General features: G+C 35.9%; 1 protein-coding gene across 1 annotated transcript; it reads right to left on the bottom strand.

Moving 5' to 3' along the window:
* rgs21 (regulator of G-protein signaling 21) lies at window positions 1-26,379 on the bottom strand. The gene is made up of 3 exons (XM_018093248.2): window positions 26,320-26,379; window positions 17,360-17,523; window positions 1-379 (listed from the first exon to the last, which is right to left on the bottom strand). Exons 1-3 carry the CDS (start codon window positions 26,360-26,362, stop codon window positions 191-193), a joined length of 396 nt encoding a protein of 131 aa, XP_017948737.2. The 5' UTR covers window positions 26,363-26,379; the 3' UTR covers window positions 1-190.
* Between the last annotated feature and the right edge of the window lie 253 nt (window positions 26,380-26,632).

The raw sequence follows: 26,632 nt of genomic DNA, 5'->3' as shown, positions 1-26,632 counted from the left end.
TTGTTAAAGGAGATTTTATTTAGTAGACACATTTCCTTTCTGTCCTCAAAAAGTCAAATATATATTTAATTTTGGGCTGTAATATGTGTGTGTGTACACTGATATATTTTGAAAAACAGCACTAAGTTGCAACAGTGTTTGATAGTGGCCCAGCCAGAGCAAACAGCATATTGCATTTTTATCATGACAATCATCTCTTTTGCACATGGTTTTGTTGTTTCTGCACCAACTCCTTGTAGTGTTCGGACTTTAGAAATCGTGGGAATGAGTCCTTGGCCATTAGACAAAGTATAAGCTTTTGAGCATCATCAAAACAATGAATCGTTGTTTGTGTAATGTTCTGAGCTATATCATCCCTTGTTTTATGATCGATATTTATCTGTAGGGAAAAAAAAATAATAATTTTAAGTGCAAAGTGTTTACTTAATCAAAATGTTCATTTGGTCTTGTAATTTCTGCTTGTAATGCTGATTATTATAATATATATAATATAAATTTGATCACTTTAATGAAGCATTTCATCTCTTGTCTTCAGCAACACAGGGAGGCCCATTTATCAACATTCTCATTTTCGTGGCTTTAGAGGTTTTTGAAACCACAACTAAACGAATTTTCTCTAAAACCAACAATGTCTGGTCGTTTATTAAAAGATCTGAATTGAAAAAGCACAAATGAAAAAACATGCTGAAGAACGTGAAAACCTTTTACAACCACAAAGCAAAAAAAGATATTCTAGTTGTAAAAGGGACACCTGCCGTTGACTTCTACATGATCTCAACAGCTTTTAGATGGCATATTTTTGCTTTCAAATTTGTTGAAGTTTTGTCACATAATTAATTTGCGGAAAAAAAAAACATTTTTTTTCCTGCGATTAAATTGTATGTGACACACAAAAAAACTTCAAATCGTGAAAAAAGAAATTGAATGTTAGTAAATGGCCCTCATAGATACACAAGAGGAAAGGACCATTGTGTGTGTGGTTTTGTGGAATTTTAATTACTAAGGTTTTTATTATTTTGTTATTATTTTTATTGCTTTGCTGGCAGAACCGTGCTTCAGAGGGCAGTGGGTTACCAATAGTGTCGAAAAAGCTTCCTTTGGTAAATTTAAGAGCTGGATTTACATTTTTTTAAATGGAAATTCTTTTAGTGCAGACTGTGGATTATAACTATTTTTTCCAACAAAAAAACACCCTTTATTTAGGGTGGGTGTGGGATAACAGGGCGCCTTATAGATGCTTCTTGGGGCACCCTCTTAACTTCTTGTTTATGGTTATCTGAAAGGAACTCTGGTTTCCTCCCAGATTCCAAAAACATACAAGAAGGGTAAACACATTCTTATAAAACTGACCATAGCGTGTGAATGTGATAGGGACCTTAGACTGCAAGCTCCAAGGGGGCAGGGACAGATGTGAAGAACCACTGTGGAATATGTTGGCACTATATAAATAAAGAATAGTAATTAAGTTAATTAGCTGCTTCCTATTTTATGGTTTTCATTTTCTGTGTTCAGGAATTGATCATATGATAAGATGACTAAATTGTGTAGTTGGGATTACTTTTATTAGTAGCACTGCATAGTATAACAATCTATGCATTAATACAACCCATTTTGTTTTAGGGATATAGTGCAGAAAAGGACCCACACTCTGCAGAGGACCAATCAAGAGCTCTATTTCCAAAGCAGGGGAAATGTTTGACAATACCAATAAATATGTGCTGGGTTCTTAAACAATTTATTTAAATCAAAATTATTAACACAGGTAATTAAGTGGCTGGCAAGCCTACTAATCACAATTAACAACAGTAATAATATATATATTAAAATACAACAATTCAAATATAGCAATTCATGATACCCTAAAAAATGCAGCGGTTTGATCTTAGATTAAAAAACAAAGTTCATTAAATCAGTACACATGGAATTTACTCAAAGGGGGAAAAAGGCAGGCAATGTGGGGTGACAAGCGTTGGCCTAAAGTATATGGAATATCTTATGGGGACTGCACAGTGGGAATATGTCTTTGCAGGAATCCCTGCCAAAGGAATGCAGATATACAGGCGGACTTAGTTGGTAGGGCTCTTCCACACAGTAGCAGTTGTTAGCAGTTGAATTATAATAATTTTGGTCAATATTATACAGCAGGGATCCCCAACCTTTTATACCCGTGAGCTACCCTCAAATGGAAAAAGTGTTGGGGAGCAACACAAGCATGAAAAAAGTTCCTGGAGGTGCCAATAAGAGCTATTATTGGCTATTTGGTAGCCCCTATGTTGACTGGAAGCCTACAGAAGGCCCTGTTTGGCAATTACATTGGGTTTTTTATGCAATCAAAACTTGCCTCCTAACCAGAAATCCAAAAATAAGCACCTGCTTTGAGGCCACTGGGAGCAACATCCAAGGGGTTGGGGAGCAACATGTTGCTCACGAGCCACTGGTTGGGGATCACTGTTATACAGTATGCCTAAGGAAGCCCTGCTGTGGGGAGAACGTGTTGCAAAAGAATTCTTAATTGAAGGCTTTTAGATTATTTTTTATATTAATATCAGTACATCTTATCTAACACAGTGGAGAATTGTGGGCAGTGTTCAGTACCCATAAGATATACCATGTACTTAAGGTCAACACTTGTTCCCCCACATCAATTGCCTATTTTCCCCTTTGAGTAAATTCCATGTGTACTGATTTAATGAACTCTGTTTTTTTTAATCTTAGATCAAACCTGAATTGCTGCATTTTTTAGGGTGATATGAATGGCCTTTTCATGTATTTTTTATATATTTATTAATGTTGTTTTAATGAATTCTGAGTAGATGGCTGGCCAGCCATTTAATTAACGGTGTTAATAATTTTGATTTGAATAAATTATTTGAGAACCCAGCACATATTTATTCGTGCTCTGCAATAATACAAAAATGAATAATGATGCTATCATGATCAGTATAAATAAAAGACTGTTGTATATTAAGATATAGAATTAGATGATAAAGATAGAGAGATAGATAGATAGATAGATACTGTAGATAGATAGATAGATGATAGATAGAGATAGATAGATGATAGATAGATGGATAGATAGATAGATAATAGATAGACAGTTAGATAGACAATAGATAGATAGATAGATAGATAGATACTGTAGATGATATATAGATAGATAGATAGATAGATAGATAGATAGATAGATTGATAGACAGATAGACAGATAGATGACAGATAGATATTTGGATCTAATTGTATTTTGTTTTGAAACAGAAAAAAGCAAAGGCATAGAACAAATTACAGTGAATTATCCTTCTAAGCATTGACTTTATTCACCTTAGCAAATATAAAAGCTTTGAAAGAGTACTCCAAACTCTACTGTGATTTTGCTGTAACATTCACATTTGACATCTTGGAAAGTGTTTGAAAAGCTCTGGGTTATAATAACAAAATTTTGCCTCTCTAGAAAGTGATTTTCAGAAGCTAAGAGTTTTAATCAATCCCATTTTTATTTTTAGCTTTGAAAAACCTATTACATTTCCAACAAAGAGGTTTTATTTTTCATAATCTGAAATGGTTCCACTTCATATTACAAGAGCAGCAGGGATTAACTAGTCTATGAAAATGGACTAGAGACTATAAAAAGTATTGAAAAATGTAAGTGGAAATATGTCATTTCTAGTTTCTAATCCAGCTAATAGCATTTCTCAGGACTTGGCTATGGCTTATAACATTAAAATGCATAGAACAAATATGATCATGGGACACTGGCTTCTCAGCAGTGAATTCAAAAAGCTAAAATAAGCATTTCTTGAGAGACCTGATATACTTTATCACGGAAACGCACATTACAATGGAGACAGCAAACTAGTGCTGCTATAACAACTGCTACAAGAAATAATAAATCTTATTTAAAAAAATGTCCTGAACAAGCATTTATTGAAAAATGGAACATTTTGATGGCGAATTTACTCAGTAGTCATATCTTAATCTTTATAAATGGGCGAACACATAATAGATGCAACGGCATTCAACAAAAGAGGATTAGTATCAATGTACACGTGTCACTTTGTCAGATTTGTTGTCACACGCACCAGACAATGTGATTAGTAATCCTTAAATGAAAATATAGTAGGTGTTAGACCAGGATTTATAGGGCTTTATTTTGTTCATCTTTTTTTCTCTCCTCTCACCGCTATTCTTCGCATTAAGAATGCTGAGGTGTCTGTCAGATCTAACCAGAGAAAAACTATACAACTAGACATTTTTTATTCACCATATGCTGTTTCAGAACCCAGTTTATCATGGTATATTTTGATGTGTTTAACAGTTTTATACAAACATGACTTCTTATAAAATAGGGAAGAACAAATAACTTATGTATGGGAATGGTCTAAATTCTTCTCTGACTGTTTTTTAGCATATTTTTTTCCATAGGACTCAGAGTTCAATTTAATTTTAAGTTTATAAGAAAGTCTAGGGCTAGATAGGTTCTCACGGTGTTTAAAACATATGAGAAAGTAGCTAAAAATACTTTGCACTGGTCACTTTTGGCAGGTACTTATCAATGAGTGTCACCAGAACACTTACTGGGGAAGGCAGCTTGTAGGATTTCCCCAACAATACTCACTTAATACTACAGAAATATCAAATTCCCTGATAGATTAGTGATGAGCGCAACGGCCACCAGGCCCAGTGTTAATGGCCTTGATCTTAGCTTCTTGCATGCATCACAAATGCTGAACAATGGATACACTCTACTGTTGGGAATAGCTTCTAACCAGAGCTAGCTACAGAATATGGCCCAAGGCAAGGTTAGGCAGCTTAACTGCCTCTGTGGCTTAAAGGTTATCACTTTTCATATAAATAATGATGGGGTATTGATTTTTAAAACATAAGCAACAAAGAGTAAGAAAGATTCATTTCACTTGGGTACATTAATGTTTAAGGTGCAACCTTATCTATTTCATAATAAGCAGTTACTGTATTTCTCATGGTTGCAATACAAGCCCAATACTAAGTAAACTATATGTTTACTTCACATAGTGTAACAGAATTGAGGTCCTGCTTTGTAATGTTCCACATTTGTCCGTTGTGTATACATATGAAATAATTGGACAAGCACTGCCTTAAGTGTAAAAAAGGACTGAAACTTTGAGCACATACTTATGATTGAGTAAACTCATACAGATGGCACGTGGCAATGATGATTTTTGCTACGTCTTCATTGGCAGAAATAAGTCAAGTCATACAGCCAAATCCTGCACAGGAGGCACTGAACTTCAAGATAAGGGTAAGTAGCAATGTGACAGTGATGCACCCAGGAATTCCAGCTCTGAACATTATTAAAGCAAATATATTGTAGATTATATTGTAGTCTTTTGCAATATAGGTCACATTATTTTAGCTATAATGTACAATGGGTCTTTGCAAGCTCGTTCATGCTGAAAGGAAACCATGGCTGGTGTCTCAGGATGCTCGGTAACAGCAGTATCTTTCATTCTTTGTCTCTTATTTTAAACAGGGCTGTCCAATTAGAGATCTGCTGGCCAGAAGGATTTATTTTCCTCCCTTAGTTCTTGCCTTAGTTCTGGTTGCCTGATAGAAGCCTCTCGAAATTTGGTGCAGAATATTGGATTTGTGTCCTACTACATAAAACAATTGCATGGCACTGATTTAAGATATATTTTGCCCATAAATTTGCAAATCACCCAAATGCACAACAGAGTTTTTTGCTGGAAAATGATTGTGCTCATGTATCCCTTTATGGATATGGCACAATCTATGTAACTCGGTCTAATGAATTTTAAGTGGTTTTTGTGGAAGATGTATAGTGCCAGTGTCAAAAAGTTATTTTCTTTGCATAATTAGAGACATTCTATTCAACCTGCACAGTATAATTTCTAAAACTGCAAATCAATATAACACAGTATGTTCATATGCTATCCAATGATTCACAAGGGGAAAGCTATAATAAAGCGATAAAAATTAAAATAGTATTATTTTAAACCTACTTATTCATTTGTGTTATAAATTTGGCATGTTGCAGCGGAGAGCCTCAATTGGCGCCCATCCAAAGAGATATTAAGATTAATTATCTTGGCCCAAATCCACAAAAGAGATCATATGAAGTTGCAATTTAGTCTTTTGGGATACCATTTTTTTATCAGGTCTTATCTATTTTCCTCTATAAAAGCAGCAATTAAACAACCAAGATGAAACCATTATATTATTAAAACAATGTCACCCTGATACTAATGATTTTTCTGTGCTGTGCCTGTTGCATAATGTATTCCCATAAAAAAGAAATCAGAACATTTTAAACATGATGGGAATAATGCATAACCTCTGTAAAGCACTGCAGGATATGTATGCGCTATATAAAAAAGCGTAATAATAGCATTCACCATACCTAATCAAAATTTACAGCCGTACAGTGGCCACTGATGTAAAACAAAATATCAAGGAGTGACAACTTTGGGCAAAAGGTAATCATGTTTAAATATGAGCTTTATCACACATTGGTGCAACGGCTGCTCACTCAGGAAAAAAATACGTTGGTTGTGGCTTTACTATGGTTCTTATAGAAATCTCTGATGGTAATCTGAAACCAATAATATAGAGGACAGCAGTGGCAATAGTGCTCTGAATGGAGCTACACGGACAAAAAAGTTTGGTTAAATTATATAACAATTTTCTAATAGATAGATTTTTAAATAGATAAACCAACCCACAAACTATTTTGTATAACTGTGGTCACTTGGAAAAAAGTTCTCCAATCCCAAAACTCCTTCAATCAGTGCATTACAGTAATACAGATAGGGGCCGGACAGAAAATCAAGGTTTATATATATGGTTTGCTGTAGGAAAACCCTATTTTTATTTTTAATAAAAATAGTTTTTGCACACTAAACTGTACTAAATTTGGCACACATGCCCTACCAAAAATTAGAGGGAATGCTGAATCAAAGAAGCAGACATTAATAAGCTTGGACACTTATTAATACAGAATATAAGACTCATTTAGATAAATAGAAGCATTTAGAACAGCGATTATTCTGCAATGTGTTTGGTCCCTTTTCCTATTTATTTTAGATATAATTTTTATTCGGACGGGGAGGTCCATACATCAACATTTTCATATTCGTGGTTTTAGAGTTTTTTTTAAACCACAACTAAACTTATTTTAATACCACAAATGAATGTCTATTTATTTATTAAAAGATTTGAATCAAAAAACACACAAAGCATTGAAAAAATGTGAAAACCACACATTTTTTGCATTTTTTAGTGAATGTATTTTAGAGTATTCTTTGGAATGAGCATGAGTTAATCTACTGCATCTACTGCTTCTACTTCGCTTCATTTTTTTTTAATTGAAAGGTATATATTTTTTCCAGTTCTTAGAATATGGTGTTAATACTAAGCATATAAGCAACTCTAATTCATAGTTTAGCATTCATATGGTACAATACGGGCAGTGACAGGTTTGCTTCTGTGAGTGTTTTTCAATTAGTTACAGTACATTTGTGACCTCTCTTAAAGGGCTCACTGCAATTAGATTTGGCATTTTCCCCACAGTATACAGTATTTGCTCTGAATTTTCAGCGGTGTTTGTTCATGGCGAATTAAAAATGAAATACATTTTCTTAGTTGGGAAAATGAAAATGGGCTTTTAGAACAATGTTCTGTCCTGGACTGTTCATAAATAGCATTTCTTGGAAAAGAGCTTATTGGAGGGAGAGATAATAGAGGATAAATTAGTTGAGGCGGTGGAATGAAAGGTTCAGTGACTGCAATGAAATATAGATGTAGAGACAAAATCACTTGGGGTAGGAAAGGGGCAGGGGTGGAAAGCAACTGAAACAAAGGAAGTGTGTTTTTTCTCGAACAGCTAGGGGCTGATTTACTTACCCACGAACGGGTCGAATGGAGTCCGATTGCGTTTTTTTCGTAATGATCGGTACTTTGCGATTTTTTCGTATGTTTTGCGATTTTTTCGGATTCTTTACGAATTTTTCGGATCCAATACGATTTTTGCGTAAAAACGCGAGTTTTCCTATCCATTACGAAAGTTGCGTAAAAAGTTGCGCATTTTGCGTAGCGTTAAAACTTACGCGAAAAATGCGCAACTTTTCGCGTAAGTTTTAACGCTACGAAAAATGCGCAACTTTTTACGCAACTTTCGTAATGGATACGAAAAACTCGCGTTTTTACGCAAAAATCGTATTGGTAACGAAAAATTCGTACAGAATCCGAAAAAATCGCAAAACATACGAAAAAATCGCAAAGTAATCGCAAAATGTTCGTTTTCAAGTCGGAACTTTTCCAATTCGGGTCGGATTCGTGGGTTAGTAAATCAGCCCCCTAGTGTATGATATGGGGTAGCTTGGTTAGGCTTCAGTTTATTATTTACAGTACCTGGGTAAGTAAAGTAGCCAAGAGAAGCAAGGTTGTGTTTTAAAGCAACCAAAAAACAGGAAGGTTGTGTTAATGTTGCCAAAGAGAGGTCATTTGAATTTGCGCAGGGGAGAATGGGGGAATAGTATACTAAGGTGGAACCAAAGAGAAAGACGAGGGGTGTATAGTCAGATGGGAAAGTGAGGTGGATATTATATTGCAATGTTTCCTCTTTCCTTTGTGTGGGTTGCTTATTTAACCTCCCAAAATAAGTTAAAGCTCAATAATGTGTCCATATGCCTAGAATTTGTTATGCATTGATTTAATGTATCCATGTTCTCTTTCTTTGTTTCATCACATTTGTGGTCTTTATTTGTTATTTCCTATATGGTTATATGTATATACTTTAAGGAAGTTTTTGGAGACTGACGTTTCAGCCTGCACTCAGTTTTGCAAAGTTTTCTGCGAAACGGGACATATTCGCTCATCACTAATATCCACCAGTGTTGAAGATAGTGTACAATTAGTACCAGGAAATGAGTGCCTGGTTTTGCAGTAGCTAATGCTAGCGGCTTAGGAAAAGCCCAGATGTAGGGAGCTGCCTCATTAGGCTGCAGGTTAGCAGATAAATAAAAGAGCTGTGGGATTAGGCTAATGTCAGATGATGTGTCTGGTGTATATTTTCGGCAAGTGGAAAAGCGTTTGCCGAAAATACCGACATACACCTCCTACCTGTGCCTGCCCCCGAATGAATGAAATACGCTCGGGTGCAGGCACATGTATCTGATATATGCATAAAAACGTGAGAGAATGCAAAGTCTTACATTTTTATGTGTATTTCAGCTACATGTGCCTGCACCCGAGCGTATTCCATTCATTCAGGTGCAGGCACAGGTAGGAGGCGGATGACGCTTTTCCGCTTGCCAAAAATATATGCCATACGCCACGTCTGATATCAGCCTTACACAACAAGGTGTTCACTCTCAGAGCTGGGCACAGGGCAGGGAGGCTGTCTGCCTGTGTGAGCACAGAGTGGGGACAAGTTTTGAACAAGTTGTGTTGTAATGCTGATGAACTGTGTTCCCCTGATGTTTATGTTGGAAAGAGTTGGCTTATATATATACATATCATCATGTGATCATCATAGCCACAAAGAAAAACAGAGGGTTAACTTATTATCCCAACATTTCACACCACTGATTAACAACAATTACAGTGCATCAATGATATAATCTTGCTTAGTAATATCCTTTGAGGATGTGGTTTATCTGAATTGGATGTATATCTCCTTGTTCTATTTCCTTCTCTAGTTAACACCCTACACTTTCCATTCCAAAGATAATTCAAAAATAAACTAAGGCCTAGTGATTTGGACACGGGCACATTAAGCATGGAGTCCAAATTGTTATCCACTCCTGTGTGTAGCTGTTCTGACAGGTATAGTGTCAGCCTGAATGCAGCTGCAAGGAGCAGAGATTGAAATGTGAAAGCAATCATTTAAGAGCATTTTACGTGTAGCTGCACTCTGGGCAAAACTGTAACTGTCAGTGCATCTACACAAAATACACAAATAGAACCTCCTGCAGGCCAGCAGTCCATATGGGGCTACCAAATAGCCAATCACAGCCCTTATTCGGCTCCCCCAAATAACTTTTTTAATGCTTATGTTGCTCACCAACACTTTATACAACTGAGTGTGGCTCACAAGTAAAAAAGGTTGGGGATCCCTGGTATAGGAGCAGATCCACCTCTCTCCACCTGCCTACGAAATGCAGGCAGAGAGAAGTGAACCCTAAAGGGAAGATTTATTAAAATGTGAGAGATCACCACAGAAAGACCAAATTTCTAGTCATTTTTTAGAAGTGTATTTATCAAATAGTGGCCGCTAATGTTCACCCATTGATAAACACATTTCTAAAAAATCCCATAGGAATGAATAGAAAGTGGGTGCATTTTTCTTTGGTGATCTCTCACGTTTTGATAAATCTGCCCTTAAAAGTATGCCTTTGCTCTTAAATCAAAAACATAATGAACCAAGAAGTATTTTCTGCTGTAGCTTGGGCTGTCTAGCAAATTATCCCCCCCCCCCACAAGCAGACTGTGATCCATTTTCTCCACTAATTCATTCCAGACAAAGCATCTTGCCATTTTCAGTGCATTTAAGGAGACTGCATCTGTAGCTTTAACTTTAGTTTCAGAATAAAGTGATTTATTGTGAAGGAGAGAAAGAAAAGTTCCTGGGAGCAAATGTGAATTATGATTTTAAAAGAACGCTGTTTTCCATTTCATAAATTAAATTGTCTGCTTCCCTCCTGAAATGATTAAAATCACTGAGTTAGAAAGCTACAATAACTAGCACAGGTATTTAATTAGTCGTGGCTTATACTGTCTGTGACAAGTCTGAAGTAGTTCAAGAAAGGAAATTTTAGATATGTTATATATTTCTTCCATAGGATACAATAGAAAAAATGCCAAAACAGCAATAATGTGATGGGGTTCTATTGTCGGGGCACCTCTTTATAGTAGTAACGCTGTTATCAGGACAAAAGCACTGAATTACACTTGCACAGAAATGTTATCTTCTCTGCCCTGCCATTTTTCAGAAATATCAATATGAGATTTAACAAGGTTAGCGAGCATAATTTATTAGACTTGCACTTGTATTAAGAATGTTCTCACACAGATAATTTAGTACCAATAAAACTCAGAAGCATGCAAAATATAAACTTCTGGCTGTAAGTAACATTCTTTATGCATGCAGGAATCTGTGATGTAATTATGAATACATAGTACTGGCTGTTGAAATAAAAATACTTTGCTACAAAATGTTAATAAAATCCAGTCTTTTAAATGCAATATTGTACTCTGAAATATTCCGAATTTTATTGATCTCGAAAGAAGTGAAAAAGATGCCATTTGCCTGCCTTGGAATATATTTGCAAGAGGTAATCAAATACTGGGATTATAATAAATGATTTCTCTCTGTGGACCAACTTTCCTACAGTAAAAATGGCTTAAATGTAGCCAGCATATTTTATTCTGATGTTTTCACAAATACTGTATGTTTCTTGCCTTTTCTTTTTATTGCAAAGAGGGTGCGAACAGTAACTTGAAAAATATAGAACCACTTAATGCAGTTGATAATTGTAGACAAATTGCTGTTCTATTCTGCGCTTAAGAAAATTGCCAGTGCTGTAATGTATAGCAACATCTACTTTTTGTTCCAGATTACTTAAAGTTAATTTTCTTTGCTCGGCTTTCTATATCTTGCTTTGCATACTGATATCCTGGCAAAGTTATGCATTGGCTTTCAAGCACTTTGTGTCCATAGACTAAGGCAAGACATTTCTTATTGAAAAGCTTTCCAGTTTAGCTCATTACACTTAGGGCTTACTTTCAAAGGCGTCCTAAATAGTTTGCCCACAATGATTTGTATTGGGTTTGCTTTTATTATATGTTTATAAATAAATGTGTACATATATATATATGTTTATAGATAAAACAGTAACACCAAAAAATGTGAGTATAACAAAGTAATTAAAATATAATGTACTATTGCCCTGCACTGGTAAAAGTTGTGTTTGCTTCAGAAACACTACTGTAGTTTATATAAACAAAGCTGCTGTGCAGCTATTTATTCAAACTAAAATAGGGCTAAATGACACAGGTTACATAGCAGATAACCAATAAGCTCAGTAAAACACCATTGTATTCAGAGCATATCTGTAATCTGTTATGTAACATGCGCCTTCTCCCTTTTTTCCAGCTTTACTAGCTGCCCAGTGGCTACAAAGCAGCTTATTTATATAAACTATAACAGTCTTTCTTGAAGCAAACACACAACTTTTACCAGTGCAGTGCAACACTTTCCTGTTGTTTGTGTTAATGTTTATTTAATGATGTTGTGGAGGGCACTTTAGATACTGCAAGTGTAAGATGATGGATTTAGAATGTAAAAAATACATATATGATAAAAAAAATTAGCACTTTTGTATAATAAAGTAAGCAATTTCAGCAAGCAACAGTGAAGATATGCAAGATATTTTGTAATGTAGTAAAAGGGGTATAGATTTATTGGCAGCATGTAATTATACACAGAACTGGAATCTACCAACCTAGAATATAGGGTAGTTAGGGTATCCAGTACGCAAGGTGCACTACTGAAACAGAAATGAAAGATCTCAGTACTTGTGACTTATTCAGGGGTTCATTTCCAGGGTTCACTATGCCAGTGATGTCTGCCCCTGTTTCTTTAGCTGCATGTGTGCCATGCCTATTGATGTAGGGTGTAAAGGTAACACTGAAGATACTGCCTTCTCTGGGGTTAATAGGTGCAGCAGCGCTTGATTCTGAATGGGAAGTAGGAAGAACTGAGGGCAACTCTATGGAAATGCAAGGAGCACATTTTGGCACAAGTACCTTTAATGAGGTGTTGACTGCAGTTAAATTGTGGGGATGTAATTGAGACCTTAAATATATGTTAAGCTGGCCTTACCCTATAGAATGATGTTTTGATCACCATACAGGACCATTAAAGAAGAAAAAATAATCAGATATTTCTCTAGTTTTTTTTTTGCACGCATTATTTACAAATCTACACATAAAGTACATACAAGTGGTTGGTACAACTGGTCCATTTACCACCCCTTGCTAAACATCTTGAGCATGTGCACCTGGAATATGCATCCTACTTGGTAAGCATCTGCTACTACCAATTAATGCCAGTTACCCTACCCAACAATTAGACTAGTGATCTCCAGTTTTTTTTTTTTTTTTTTTTAAATCCCTTCTATGCCTGCAAAAAGATTCTGCTTAGAGAAAGAACTTGTGAAAAAACTGGACAAGCATTTGTCTGTGTGGGAGCTCAACATAATCTAACATTTTCACTAGAATGTTATAGGATTAAGAGTAAAGGGTACAGTATATGATGAGCAGATCTGTCCCGTTTCACTTTGCCACAAATTTGTGAATCTTTTGAAACAGCAAAAACGTGTCCAAAAAAATTGTCATGTGCATAAATTTTTTGATGCACGCAACAATTTTTTTGATGCTTGCCAATTTTTGGTTGTGCGGAAAAAATTTTCACGGTGAGTTTTGATGGCCATTTCTTGGAAAAATCCGCCAACGGCGAAACATCGAAATTTGCTGCGAATCCATACTTGGCAAAAAATGTTGTCCATCATTATATATGAGCTGTATGTATAAATGCATATGAAAGGAAAATATTAAATGTTGAAGCAGTCAGTGACATGTAGGCACAGCTACACTACAATGAAACAATGGAGAAGAGGTTCCCCTAAAGCTCAGGGTTTAAAGTAAGTGTAAATACCCTGCTTTATAGAAACTGCAAGAAAAAGAAGAGAGCAAAACAAAGTCAGCTTTCAAAGAGCTACATGATAGTGCTAAATGTTTACAGGCATCAGGGTCATTTTAATGTGTTGAAAGTTCAGTCCTTTTTTTATTAGCTCTCCCTCAGTAAACCTTTCACAGGATCACTGATCACATCATATGTCTTGTAATGGTGTTGTTCCCATCTAGTATATCAGTCATAAAGCATTCTCTGCCAAAGGTACACCATTAAACAAAAGATATCACTCAAATATATGTTTTTAGAAACATTATTTTTTATCATATTATCAGGAAGGAAAATTAAAGAAATCTATATCATTGCCCATAACCTATTTTAGCATTTGGTATCCCAATGTTTTATTTTTGGTGCTTTGGGAACATGAATCCTATAGGCTTACAAAAATAAATATTAATCAAATCAATTAAACTGGTCAAACATAAAGCAAATGCATCAGTATAGGCGCACTTACTTTTTATTTCTTTATCTTCTCACTGGTGCCCCTTTTTCCTAAAGCATCTGGATTTATTGTTAAAATAGGTACCTCTTTATGTTATGCACTGCCTTAATAAAATATGGCTGATGGCTCCATGCCTTGCACCTTCCTTACTGGTGCATCCCCACATTCATTTGCTAGTTTGTTATACAATTGAAACAGCCAATAGGATCAATTGCTAAAAATCCAAGCCTATATTGAACATTTGGGAATCATTTTGATGAATCAGCCGTCCAATAGTTCTCAGCTAAGAATATTAGCTAGCTTTGCGATGACCTAAATACTGTATGTGTATACTGTATATAAGAAAGCCTTATGTTTGAAGAATACATTAGCATGTTATAATAGTGCACTCTGAATAAATGACCACACAAAGTGCTGCTTGTGCAGAATTCCTAATGATTCAGTGTAAGTTATCGCGGATCTCCTTAGCATCAAGATTAAGTGCCTATAATGCATGACACCTGCTAAGAGCAACAGCATATTTTGTGTTACAGCCATTTTTCTTCCAGATCTGCATATTATTAGAGTCTGGTTTGAAAAATCTCTTTTTTTTTCAGCACTTAATTCAATGAATTCGTGAGATAAAGTACTTTGCGTCCTAGTGTATAGTTCAACGCTCATTTTCTGATAATTGTTTGACAGAAGTTTAAATCTAGTTTTCCAAGAAAACAAATAGAAATACGCTTGTAATAAGAACAAGAATTACATTGTAACGGTGATGCGAGAAGAGCAAATTGCATGCAACCTTTTTTTGTGAGATCATCAATCAAATGTTTCATAAAATCTAAGAGCTAAGGAATCTTTCAGCAGCAAAGCTGCAAAGTAATAAACAAGCCTTATAGAATGTTCTGCAGAAAACATTAAGCCAGCAGGTTACGGTAGGACTCCTAAACACACTATTTCTGACCCAGTGCTGCAAACATCAAGGCATTGTGACACTTTTGACTGTGAAGACATTTTGTTTGTAACATGGATTTATTAAAGAAAATAATAGAGTTCTGTATCTTAAACTGTGTAGGGTTTGATGTGATGACAGGGCCCAGGGCCATACAGGTTTAATTCTGACCACGGACAAATGGAAATGCCTCAGAAATAATTCCAATTTTTAAACTTGTTTTTAACCATGTAATCAGGAGAAGCCATATTATTTATTCATGATGAATGCTCCTCAGTGCAAGTTTAATCCCATTAAGCCCATTAACAGATTTTATTGTAGTACTGATGTCTTAAATGGATTTTCAAGCAAGTTGCTTCCTAAAAGGGAAAAGTAAAAAACAAATTCTTTCTCTGATGCCATACCTTCTGGTTATTAGACAAACGCATGAGGTCTTGAAAGGAATGTTTTTATAGTGTTGTTCCAGATTGTACCCCGTGTTCATGGAGGTCCATGCAGCAACTTTCCATAAAGAACCTTAAAAACTTCTGAGGGAGGTTCCAATAGTAACTAAAGGCCCACTAAAGGTTGGGGAAGTGGGCAGGCAGAGGATTGCTGTTTAAGGTGGCCATACACGTAGCAATTCTGATCTTTCCTGTGACCATCAGTCGCAGGAAAGATCTTTCTTTTCCCCCACTAAAGTTCAGGGCTGAATCGTCAGATGTGGAGGTACAGTAGAAACAATAGGATTGTCTACCTCCACCTGCCGATTCAGCCCTGAACGCAGATTTTGTTCGGGCGCCTACAATGGCGCCTGATCAAAATCTTTTAACCCGGCCATCTCGACGAGATGACCGATATCCGCACCCTTTGCAATATTGGTCATCTCGTCGATCTGCCATCAAGGTTTTGGACGATATCATGGGTGTGTGTATGGCCAGCTTAAGGCTCCTTCCTGGTGGAGCGCTACAGGGTATTATGGAGGAGACTAACCAAGCAATGCTGAAGGATTTGCAAGCTCTAGACTTTGATAAAGTACACAGGAAAAAAGCAGAGGATGAGACATAGATGGAAGGTTAGAGACAAAAACATAGCCCTGTGCTCTGGGGTTTGTGCCTAGTACAATCTTTGTCCAGTATAGAATTATTTTACCTCTTTGATTAATACGTGACATGTATGTATTTATTTTAGCCTGTGGATTCACTTGGATTCACTAACAGGAATTATTTACACCACTGTATTGTTACTTATTAGTAGACCTGTCTGTGACAGACTTTCGGTATAATATTTTTCACGTGCTCCAGTGCACGTGAATTGTGAGAACTACTATAAAACTCAGTAGAGGTCATTTATTGCAGGGCACAATCCACAATATTTTTTGCACCTGGACCCCACCCATGAATACAACACTGCCTGTGTTTGGCAGCACTGTGTTCATGAGATGTGCATAAAAAGGCATAAAAAAAAATTAGCAGAATTCCTCCCCCCACCAGTTCCCTAACTTGCCTGAAGGGTGATGTTTGGGGAGAATTATGGTGATATGGTGGTTATGGCGAGAATTACAATAATCGCTTTTTTAATTTCTCTTTTAGATATTACATACTGTACTGTTTTGTTTTAACCTTGTTATGCTCTTATGGGGGCCCTGATCAACAATTAAACCACCAAGGGGGCTTTAGTGACTGGGGAATATGAATTCATATTGGCTCCATCATTTTCAGGTTTCTGAACACAGTATCTTCTGCATAAAAACATTGTTATACTTTATACTGCAATGTGAGTGTGATGATTATTATTATTATTATTTTGTATGCTTTGCTGTGATTGGAGAGGAAGAGAGCACACGTGTTGACAGTAGCCTTTCCTTCCTACGAAGCCACATTGACCTAAGAAGGTGTCACTATAATCTTATGGTGTTGTACAAATCTATTATATGGTTTTCTGCTTTATTGTTTTTGATTTAGCAGTTGTGTGCTTGTATACAGACCTATGCATCAGCATTCTAGATTCCACCTCTCTCCCTATAGAGAAAGGCCTGGGCTAGAAGTAGGGAAAGTTACAAATGGAACAGAAAGGAATTTTATTTCAGACAACAATACACATTTAAAAAGCACACACACGCTCATAAAAATATGGTTAAATTATTTAAGTTATAAGCAATTTCGGACTGTCGTGTTTTCTGCTATAAAGAGCTGACATACTATATCTTAATCATAAAACTGAGTGATTTTTTGCAATGCAGTAAATATCATTTTACCTCTCTTGGAGATTCAGCCTTGATAAATTCACAATAAATGTCATAAACTTTTGAAGAAATTTGATCAGATGTGGATGTCTTTAGGTCTTCACAGGCCAACCAGAACTCTAGGTTTTCATCACTAAATTCAGATTTCAGGAAAGCTCTAAAAGCCGACAGACCATCTAGATTTAAAGAGATGGGGGGAATATTTTAGTATTTAGCTCCATAAATTACTTGTCCCGCAACAGAGAATGCTTTCTGCAAAGACTCTAATAATATTTCAGATATTTCAAATATGATCATTTATAAGTAATAAAAGGTACAAGAGGGGGTAATTTATCAACACTGGGCAAATTTGCCCATGGGCAGTAACCTATGGCAACCAATCAAATTGTTGCATTCATTGTTCTACATGCAGCTGGCTGAAAAAAATAATCACTGGGTTGCCTATGCTGCATGGCCAGCCCGACCCAGGACAACTATTACATCTGTCAAGTCATGCCAGGATCATTTTCTTTATATGTTCACTACATGTTCGTTACATGATTGCTAAAATAAATACAAAATATTTAGCACTTCTTATAACACTGGAATATCAAGGTAAAGTCTGTAAAGTGAATGAGGTAGGGTAGGAGGCATTTTAAACTTGCCAGAGGTATGCTGGGAGGTCCAGTATGTACTAGCATTTAAAACACAAATGGGCCTTTGCTGCTTGTGCAACCTTTAGCACCCATCCCAGTCCCCTGCCAGGCAGTGAACAGGTTAAAATTGGGCAATGTATTTGCGTGTGTTCTTGAATAAGTAAGATAAAAGCTTAAAGATTTTCTGAATGAAGAAAAAATGATCTTGATCCTTTTGTTCTGTGTTCAGCTTTTGGCCAACATTCAGAAGTTTTTCCCGTGTGTATGCAATCATTAATAAATCCGCCACAGGGCAGTCAGAACCAGAGTTGCAATGAGCCAGCTATGTGTACCTAACCAAAGGCATGGGATTTTCTGAGGGTGGCAGTACTATAGTAACCTAGAATAGACTTTGCAAATAAAAAAAAGTAATGAATGTAATTTGAATTGAATTAGATATTCAAATGCAGAATTTGACCTTCTATAAAGAGGCCCTGGCGCACAGTGAGAACTTTCTCCACCCTTGAGCAGTTCCTTTTAAAATGCTTTACTTTTTGCATATCAGAAATGTTATGGAATATTTATTTAGATATCCTTTCCTTCAGTTAATTTTTGGCAAGTGAAAGGGCAGCCATCTCAGTGCATTGTACCTGAGTCTGAGCTTTCAGAAGGAGCCAGCGCTACACATTAGAACTGCTTTCAGGTAACCTATTGTTTCTCCTACTCCCATGTAACTGGAGGAGTCCCAAGCCAGACTTGGATTTCTTACTATTGAGTGCTATTCTGATATCCACTGAGAGCTGCTATCTTGCTCCCTTCCCATTGTACTTCTGATTGGCTGCTGGGGGGAAGGGGGGTGATATCACTCCAACTTGCAGATCAGCAGTAAAGTGTGACTGAAGTTTATCAGAGCACAAGTCCCATGGTTGTGGGCACCTCGAAAAGTAAGAATATACAGTATCTACCCTTTTAAAATTTCAAAATTAAATAAAAAAAAATGTGTTTGCTCTTTTGAAAAATGGATTTCAATACAGGATTCTGTTGGAGGAGTGCTATTAACTGATGTGTTTGTAAAAAACAATTATGTTTTCCTGTGACAGAATAGCTTTATTAGCTCTTTACATATCATTTTGTTTTAATAAAGATGTGGAATTGTTAATTGCCAGGCAACTCCCAAAGCAAAAAGTGAAATAAAACAAAGCATGGACTGATGGCAAAAATGAACATATCTAAATGGACATAATAACAAACTGTTTCTCTTTCACTCTCCATTATACACATGCCAATAACCCAGTGGTCTATTGAAACTGACTGTGTGGCATATATATATATATATAGACAAACGAAAAAGAACGGCACTCACAGGAAATTTCACACCAAGGACATCAAATGGTTTGAAGAAAAGTGAGGTTTCTTTATTAGTCCGACGTTTCAGCTGTCCCTGATGAAAGTTCCTGTAGGAACTGAAACGTCGGACTAATAAAGAAACCTCACTTTTCTTCAAACCATTTGATGTCCTTGGTGTGAAATTTCCTGTGAGTGCCGTTCTTTTTCGTTTGTCTATATTGCTATATTGCTCTGGCACCCAGGTATCGTCCCTAACTTTTGGTGTGCAGCTTACGAACTGTTTGTACTTATATATATATATTACCAGGAGGGTAGCACACCGCTTTAGTTAAATACCCAGGTGCGCGGTAAAAAGGGGTGCAGTACACAGATTGTGAGGAATTGTTTATGCATTTTTCTATACTTTATGCTATTTTTGTTTATATGTATTTATGAATATACGAATAGGTGCATGGTACAGTGTGGTAAGTATTCACGCAGTTTCTAATATTATCATGTTGTGAGTAAAAACCAATAAGTAGCTGAGTTTCAGATAGAAAAATGTGGGCCCCCATATATTGAGCTAGAGGAGCTAGGAGACTGGTATGAAACATGTATGTATTCATTTTGTGGTTTTAAAAATATCTTTTATTATGTTTTAAACTTTGCACTGAGCATTTTTGTGATAGTATTAATTTATGTGAAATTGAAATGCTTATATGATATCTTAATCACTTTGCAAGACTAAAATATGGAGTTTGGATATATACAAACATGGCTGCTCCCACATTAAGCCCAGAGCTCCATTACAGCAAAGAATTGCCGTACATTTAGCAGCTTGTGTATAATAACTATGGTAACAACAGTGCCATGATACAGTATTACTTTGCCTTCTAACTCCATTCTGCTCACCACAAAGGTTACATTTTTCCATGGCTCCTTGTATCAGTACAATACATATATCAATAGGCATCACCCAGGACTTATTTAACATTTTGCACATAAGTGGGACCTGAGAACTTTCTGAGACTGAATAATAAAATAACGAAAGCGGAACTTCAGATGAAGAGATATGCAAATTCAGAAAGCTAATCTCATTTGACTGAAGAATAATTAGCACATATTAAATTAGCAATTAGGTCTGGCTGGTCAAGTACAAAAAACTCATAAAAGCAAATGTCTAATTAGCTATTGGCTTTCTACTCTTAAGTAAAAGGCAGACCAATAGCAATAAGGTGGTTTCTTAAAATGTAACTTTCTGTTTTTGTTATGGTTTCCCTACCCAGTAACAGACTTCAGTTCCCTAGTTCTGCAAACCAAACGTGCTGTGTATTTTTTAACAAAAAGGGGTACTCTGGAATTTTATGAATTTGCAAAAAAAATAGGAATTCTAAACAGAAAGATATTAAAATTAAAATGCATGCTATGCTGTTTAATATGTACAATAGTTCCCAAATCATATAAAATACTGATTTTTGCTAGCAATCTTATTTTAGCTTTAAAATTGCTTCCCCCATATTCCCACAGAGCAGTTCTTGGGTCTTGAACCCTAAATTAATACATGCAGAAACGTATACTTTATTGAAACATAGTTTTTTTCCCAGAGATCTCAGTTTTTGGCTGTAAATGGATACCACCATAGAAAGAAGCAAGTTGTGCCAAAATATTTGACTTTGTTATGCCCCATAAATATTTAAAAAGCTCAAACACACAGAAGCAGTATTAAAGCAAATGTGTTTGTGCTTCGGACGTGAAGATTTAGATTTATCTCACTTGCAAAACCTGTGCAGGTGCTATAGGAAGGCGATTTGATTATGATAAATCTGCCGGGATATTTGTATTTTTATGTGCTCCGCAAACTGTTAAAACTGCAATGTTCTAAATGCACCTGTTTCTATTTTTTCTAAAGTAGCTAATTTAACTTCCGTGTCCTCAATGCTCAACCTGCTTTATTAAAAGAAGCATAGGAAAATATTGTTTTCCAGTCTAAAAGGGAGCGCGCTGTTTCACTGCCATGCAAAATCCCGTGTCATTTGCATTAAGAATAGCACAAACTGCTCACAAACACCTGCTCCTCTGCCTTCTCTCTTTCTTGAAATCTCTAGCCCACAATTTATCATGCTAGCGTGGTTAACTCACATATTACAGATTCAGCGCTTGCCTGTTTTCATATAGATTTCTGTTTTTCACATGTTTTAAATAAGTGTTATTATTTGTGATCAGAGGTACGTATTCCTGCTAATTCTCATACATACAACAAAAAGAGCTAACTCCAACTGCATTGTTTTTAAAATGAATTTTGTTTTGTTTACTACTACTTTGTTACTGAAATCTCAGGCAGGGCATTTCAGGATGCGCCTCATAAAGTAAATGAAATCCAAGTGAAATCCAGGGACAGGAAAAGGCCTACAGCAAGCCCAGAGCAGTGTGCAAAATGTATTTATGCTTGGCCCACTTTTTGGCAAATCCCCCAATGCCGTACGCCCACTCAACATCACAATCACATTTTTTAATCTTTATATATTTACCTAGAAAAGCTTCAAAATAACTTTATGCAACAGAAAAGCTGGTGCAGGATGTTTGGAGGATGTGGGAGGAGGAAAAGGGGTCAGGTGACAGAAGATCCATTCTTCCTCCTGTCCTGAATAGCAATGACTGGCTGGAGTGAAATTCTGTTGCCAAGGGGACAGATAATGGACAGCTTTCAGAGATGGGGACAATTGATGGAGTAAATTTTTCATGGGGAAAGGTCCCAAGCATTCTGGATAACAGATCCCATACCTGTACATTATACATTTCCTATACAGTCATAGATATTTTTATATTTATACTACTGATAACCAATGTCTACTGTTAGGGTAAATAAAGTAATAGGGGTTTCCCTTCTAAGAAGCATTTTTGGGTTGAACACATATATGAAGTCCACAAGTATAAATGTATTTCAGAGTTTTCATCTACGTTTTTGCACTTTTTTAAGTTATTTAATTATCAAACAAACATTTCCTTCTTCTGCACATTCTAAAAGTTTAAACATTTGAAATAAGCTTTCCAGCTGAACATGGAAAGGCAATGGTAGGCTGCAGAGCTTTATTGTGCTTTTAGCAGCCTTGACATGAGAAGGATTGAGTGTGTGCTAAAAGCAAGCAGCCATTACTGAATGTTGAACTATGACAGGTTCAATAATTATTTATTTCCAAATGGTAGTGGGCAATGCAGTGCCAACAAGTACTTCTGGGAGACAAGACAAATTAGCATTAAGGCTGCCATAAATTCGGTTACTGCAAGCCCCTTATGTATTGATGGGCCTCTAAACTTTTCCTTTCATTGTCCATAGTCATTTTCTGACTTTAAAAAATATTTTAGAAAATGATAAAGTGCCGCTAGAAAATATTTTATCTCATGTCATACACATGTAAGATTATGAATGCTATGAATAGTTAAAAATATAAAATAGACTTTTTTTTGGAAACCTGTAAAATATTTGTATTAATCTTGAAATTTTGCTTAAAAGTTTTATTTTCACTTTCTGAAACAAAATCATTCTAAGCCTCTCAGTGACATTAAGGTTGGTTTATATTAACAAATTGTATACAGAAGCACATTATCACTGGGTACATAAAGAAAGTAGTTTTTTTCATGTCAGTATCACTTTAAGGCATTATATGCATTATTAAAAATGTAAGAATAGGACTCCAAAAAGGAATTCCTGCATTTTGGAGCTTTCAGGTTCCCATATACCATATACCAAATCTCACACCTGTGTGTATGTGCTTAAAACTCTTTATAAAAATTGTATCATCTTGTACTTTAAAGAATGACCGGCAAAAAAAGAGTAGAACTTTAGTTCTACTTTATTTCACTCAGGGATAATAGGCATACTGAGCTGTGCATAATGAGCTCCACTCATAGTACTGCCTGTTCTCTTAGACATATAATATATGACAAATTATATGAAAAAAAGATTATCTCAGAGGGAAGTATATATATGGGTTGAAATTGTCATAACTACTAAAATAACTTTCTTTCTATTTTTTCTTTTTCAGCTTTTGCTCTCTTTTAAGACAAAGATGAACCATCAAGTTGGCTGTTCATGGGTACAGGTATGGGACCTGTTATCCAGAATACTGGGGACCTGGGGTTTTCCAGATAAGGGATATTTCTGTAATTTGGATCACCATAACTTAAGTCTGCTAAAATCATATAAATATTGAATAAACCCAATAGGATTGTTTTGCTTTAAATAAGGATTACTTATATCTTAGTTGGGATCAAGTACGAGGTACTGTTTCATTATGACAGAAAAAAAGGAAATCATTTTTAAAAATTAGAATTATTTGTTTATAATGGAGTGTATGGGAGATGGCCTTTTCATAATTCCGAACTTTCTGGATAATGGGTTTCCGTCTAAGTGATCCCATACCTATATATAAAATGATGTTGACACCATTCAGGAGTCAATAAGGCGATGCAAGGTTCAATAGAAGTCAATAAGAATTGTCTCTAATACCTTTATTTTTTATTTAGTTATTTATTTTCCCATTCATTTACCTTATTGAAAATGAATGGAACTATGTGATTCTCTCGCCAGCATGCAACTTTTTTCGAAGACAAAATGCACAGGGGAATATTCTATCACACTTTTTTCTTAAATAAGCTAGCATTCGAGAAGCATTTTTGTTTTTCATGAACTCAAATTTTGATAAACCTGCCCCTTTATGTACATTCATATTTTAAAGAGTCGTTTTTAGTGTCAGTATCACTTTAACCTACTGCACAGTTAGATCTCAGTTTAGATTCTTTAAAATAGGAAAGAAAATTAATCCAGTAGCCATGTATCAGGAGCAATGAGCCTCTATAAGTTTCATAAGAATAAGGTTGGATTCAAGGGTTTGAGCAACAAGGTCCTGGCGTACCTAGATGGTACTAGTGACTGCAGCTGCCCTCAGGTATTCCCCTGCTAACCCTGTACTATCTATTTTATCCCAACAGGCAGCAGAGTTGGAAACCCCTCCTATCAAATATTCCACAGAGGCTTTTTTTTTATTTGGCTATTTTAGTATATGATAGCAATAAACATATTGGCTGCTTGTTTTTGGCTCATGTTATTTAGCAGTTTCCACAGTTACGCTGCACTATTTCTTTTGCCTTTAGTTTGTTTTTCTGGATAAAATTTCTCTGGTAATTAAAATTTAATTTCAAAGAAGTCCAGGCTTCTAGCACATTGGCAGAACATATTGTCATGGCAATAGCACAATACCTTTGAGGCAACTAAAAATAATGACCGTGTATAAAACATCTGCAGGTGTGGGTCAAACTTAAGCCAACAGTACACAATCTGCATTTGCAGGTGGTTAATGCTGAAACACTGTCCTTCCATACCCTTGATATCCATGTTTCCATTTTAGCTCCATCTTTACGTTTATGTTCCTTCTTATAGTTTAATATGCATTTATGTGTCCAGTATGCATTTGTGTTGTATAATAATCTAACAAATGTGGCAATAGACCCAGTGACTGCATGGATGCTAAGTGGACATAAAGAGTACAGTATTTCATTTTGCATACACTGTATACTGTATACTGAGGGACACGAGACTGCCAAACAGGTGGAATTTGTCATTTGGTGAGGATTTAACTGGTGACACTAGTAATAAAATCTTTTTTTGCTTTTATCATAACATTGGTTTTGCCTGATATTTATAATCTTGGCAGAATTTTATGCTCAGTGCTTTTACATTACCTATCTGATCCCCCATGTTCCTGTACAAGGAGGCTGCCATATTTGTGCAGCAGTAGTCCAAAATTCTACCAGGTTGAGAATGGACAGTCGGGTTGGCAAAACATTCAGGTTTAAGACGTTTAAGCAAATACTTGATCAACATGACATATAGGTGACTTTTAATGTACTGGTATGGGACCCATTATCCAGAATGCATGGGACTTGGGGTTTTATGGATAACAGATCTTTCCATAATTTGGATCTCCATACCTTTAGGCTACTAAAAGATTATTTATACATTAAATAAACCCCGTAGGATTGTTTTGCTTCCAATAAGGATTAATTATATCTTAGTTGGGATCAAGTACAAGGTACTGTTTTATTATTACAGAGAAAAAGGAAACCATTTTTAAAAGTTAGAATTATTTGCTTACAATGGAGTCTGTGGGAGATAGCCTTCCCGTAATTCTGAACTTTCTGGATTACGAGTTTCTGGATAACGGATCCCATGCCTGCACCCTAATATTTTGAAGAGAATTTGTTTTGAGTCAGTATCACTATAAAATTCATTTAATTGGGGGGTAAGTGGCGTTTACATGTAAGTTACGTAAATTTCTTTGAAAGTTTTTGCATAAGTTACGTAAGTTGCGCAATACCCAGTCATTCCCCTGCTGCAAAGTGGAATTTACCTTAAGTTTTTTAATTTAATGTTGGTCAGTGGAGTTTGTCCCTGCAAAGCTTCTCTGCATTGTGTTTTTCTTGATACACAAGTTACTTAAGTTTCTAGGCAATTTACGTAACTTCCACAAAGACTGGCCTGTAAACTGAGTACAGTTTACAGGCCAGTCTTTGTGGAAGTTACGTAAATTGCATACGTTTTGACGTGACTTTATGTGTAACTTATGTATTTTGCATAACTTTCACGATGTGACCGGGTTCCCTTATGAAAGAACATTTTTTACAGGGCCCGGCACAATTGTACCCCCCCTGATGGTGGCCTTATATATACAGTATAAATAGATAGAATGAGAGAGAGAGAGAGAGAGAAAGATAGATAGGTAGATAGATTTATTTAAATTTTTTAGCTGATTTTTTTTTCTTCTTGCACCTAGGCAGCTGTTTTTTCCTGTTTTGTGTGCATCCTCTTTTTCACCCCCTTGCTGGCTAACTTTTCTTTCTTTATTTTACTGGATTATTAAGGAATCAACTTGTTGCCTTTTAAAACCACCAAACATTGCCGCCTTGTATCAACTCTGGCCCAGCAGCCTTTTTACATCACTAATCAATTAATAAATTCCTCTAAATATTTGTTACCTTTACTGGCGAGTAACTTGTCCAAGGTGTCATAACATTCCATTTCCTCAGTGGAAGTAGAACTATGGAGACAGGATATATATCATTAAAATTGCACCGTATTGGTTCAAATATACTTTGTAAACTTACCATTACTTATTAAATTATAGTTGAAAATACAGTGTATGCTAAAGCAAAGTTTCTCAGACTTTTGGGGACATCCATGTTCAAACTGACATGGCAGCAAAGTTTGCCAACACTTTTAACATTAAATGCAGTTTTAATAGTAGTGATATTTTAGGTCTGACCTGTCTCCCTTCCTACTTAGATAACT

Source organism: Xenopus tropicalis, chromosome 4, assembly GCF_000004195.4.
Source record: "Xenopus tropicalis strain Nigerian chromosome 4, UCB_Xtro_10.0, whole genome shotgun sequence".
NCBI classification, from domain to species: Eukaryota; Metazoa; Chordata; class Amphibia; order Anura; family Pipidae; genus Xenopus; species Xenopus tropicalis.
Note: the sequence above shows the minus strand (reverse complement) of the source record. Positions and strands in the feature narration are given on the sequence as shown.

What these genes read in the sequence shown, in the direction of transcription:
- rgs21 (XM_018093248.2), bottom strand. Translation starts at nt 26,362, where the DNA reads ATGGAATGTTATGACACCTTGGACAAGTTACTCGCCAGTAAAG. An exon ending in CAAGTTACTCGCCAGTAAAG is followed by an intron (nt 17,524 to 26,319) that starts GTAACAAATATT and finishes CTTTAAATCTAG; the next exon opens with ATGGTCTGTCGGCTTTTAGA. An exon ending in AGGCTGAATCTCCAAGAGAG is followed by an intron (nt 380 to 17,359) that starts GTAAAATGATAT and finishes TTTTCCCTACAG; the next exon opens with ATAAATATCGATCATAAAAC.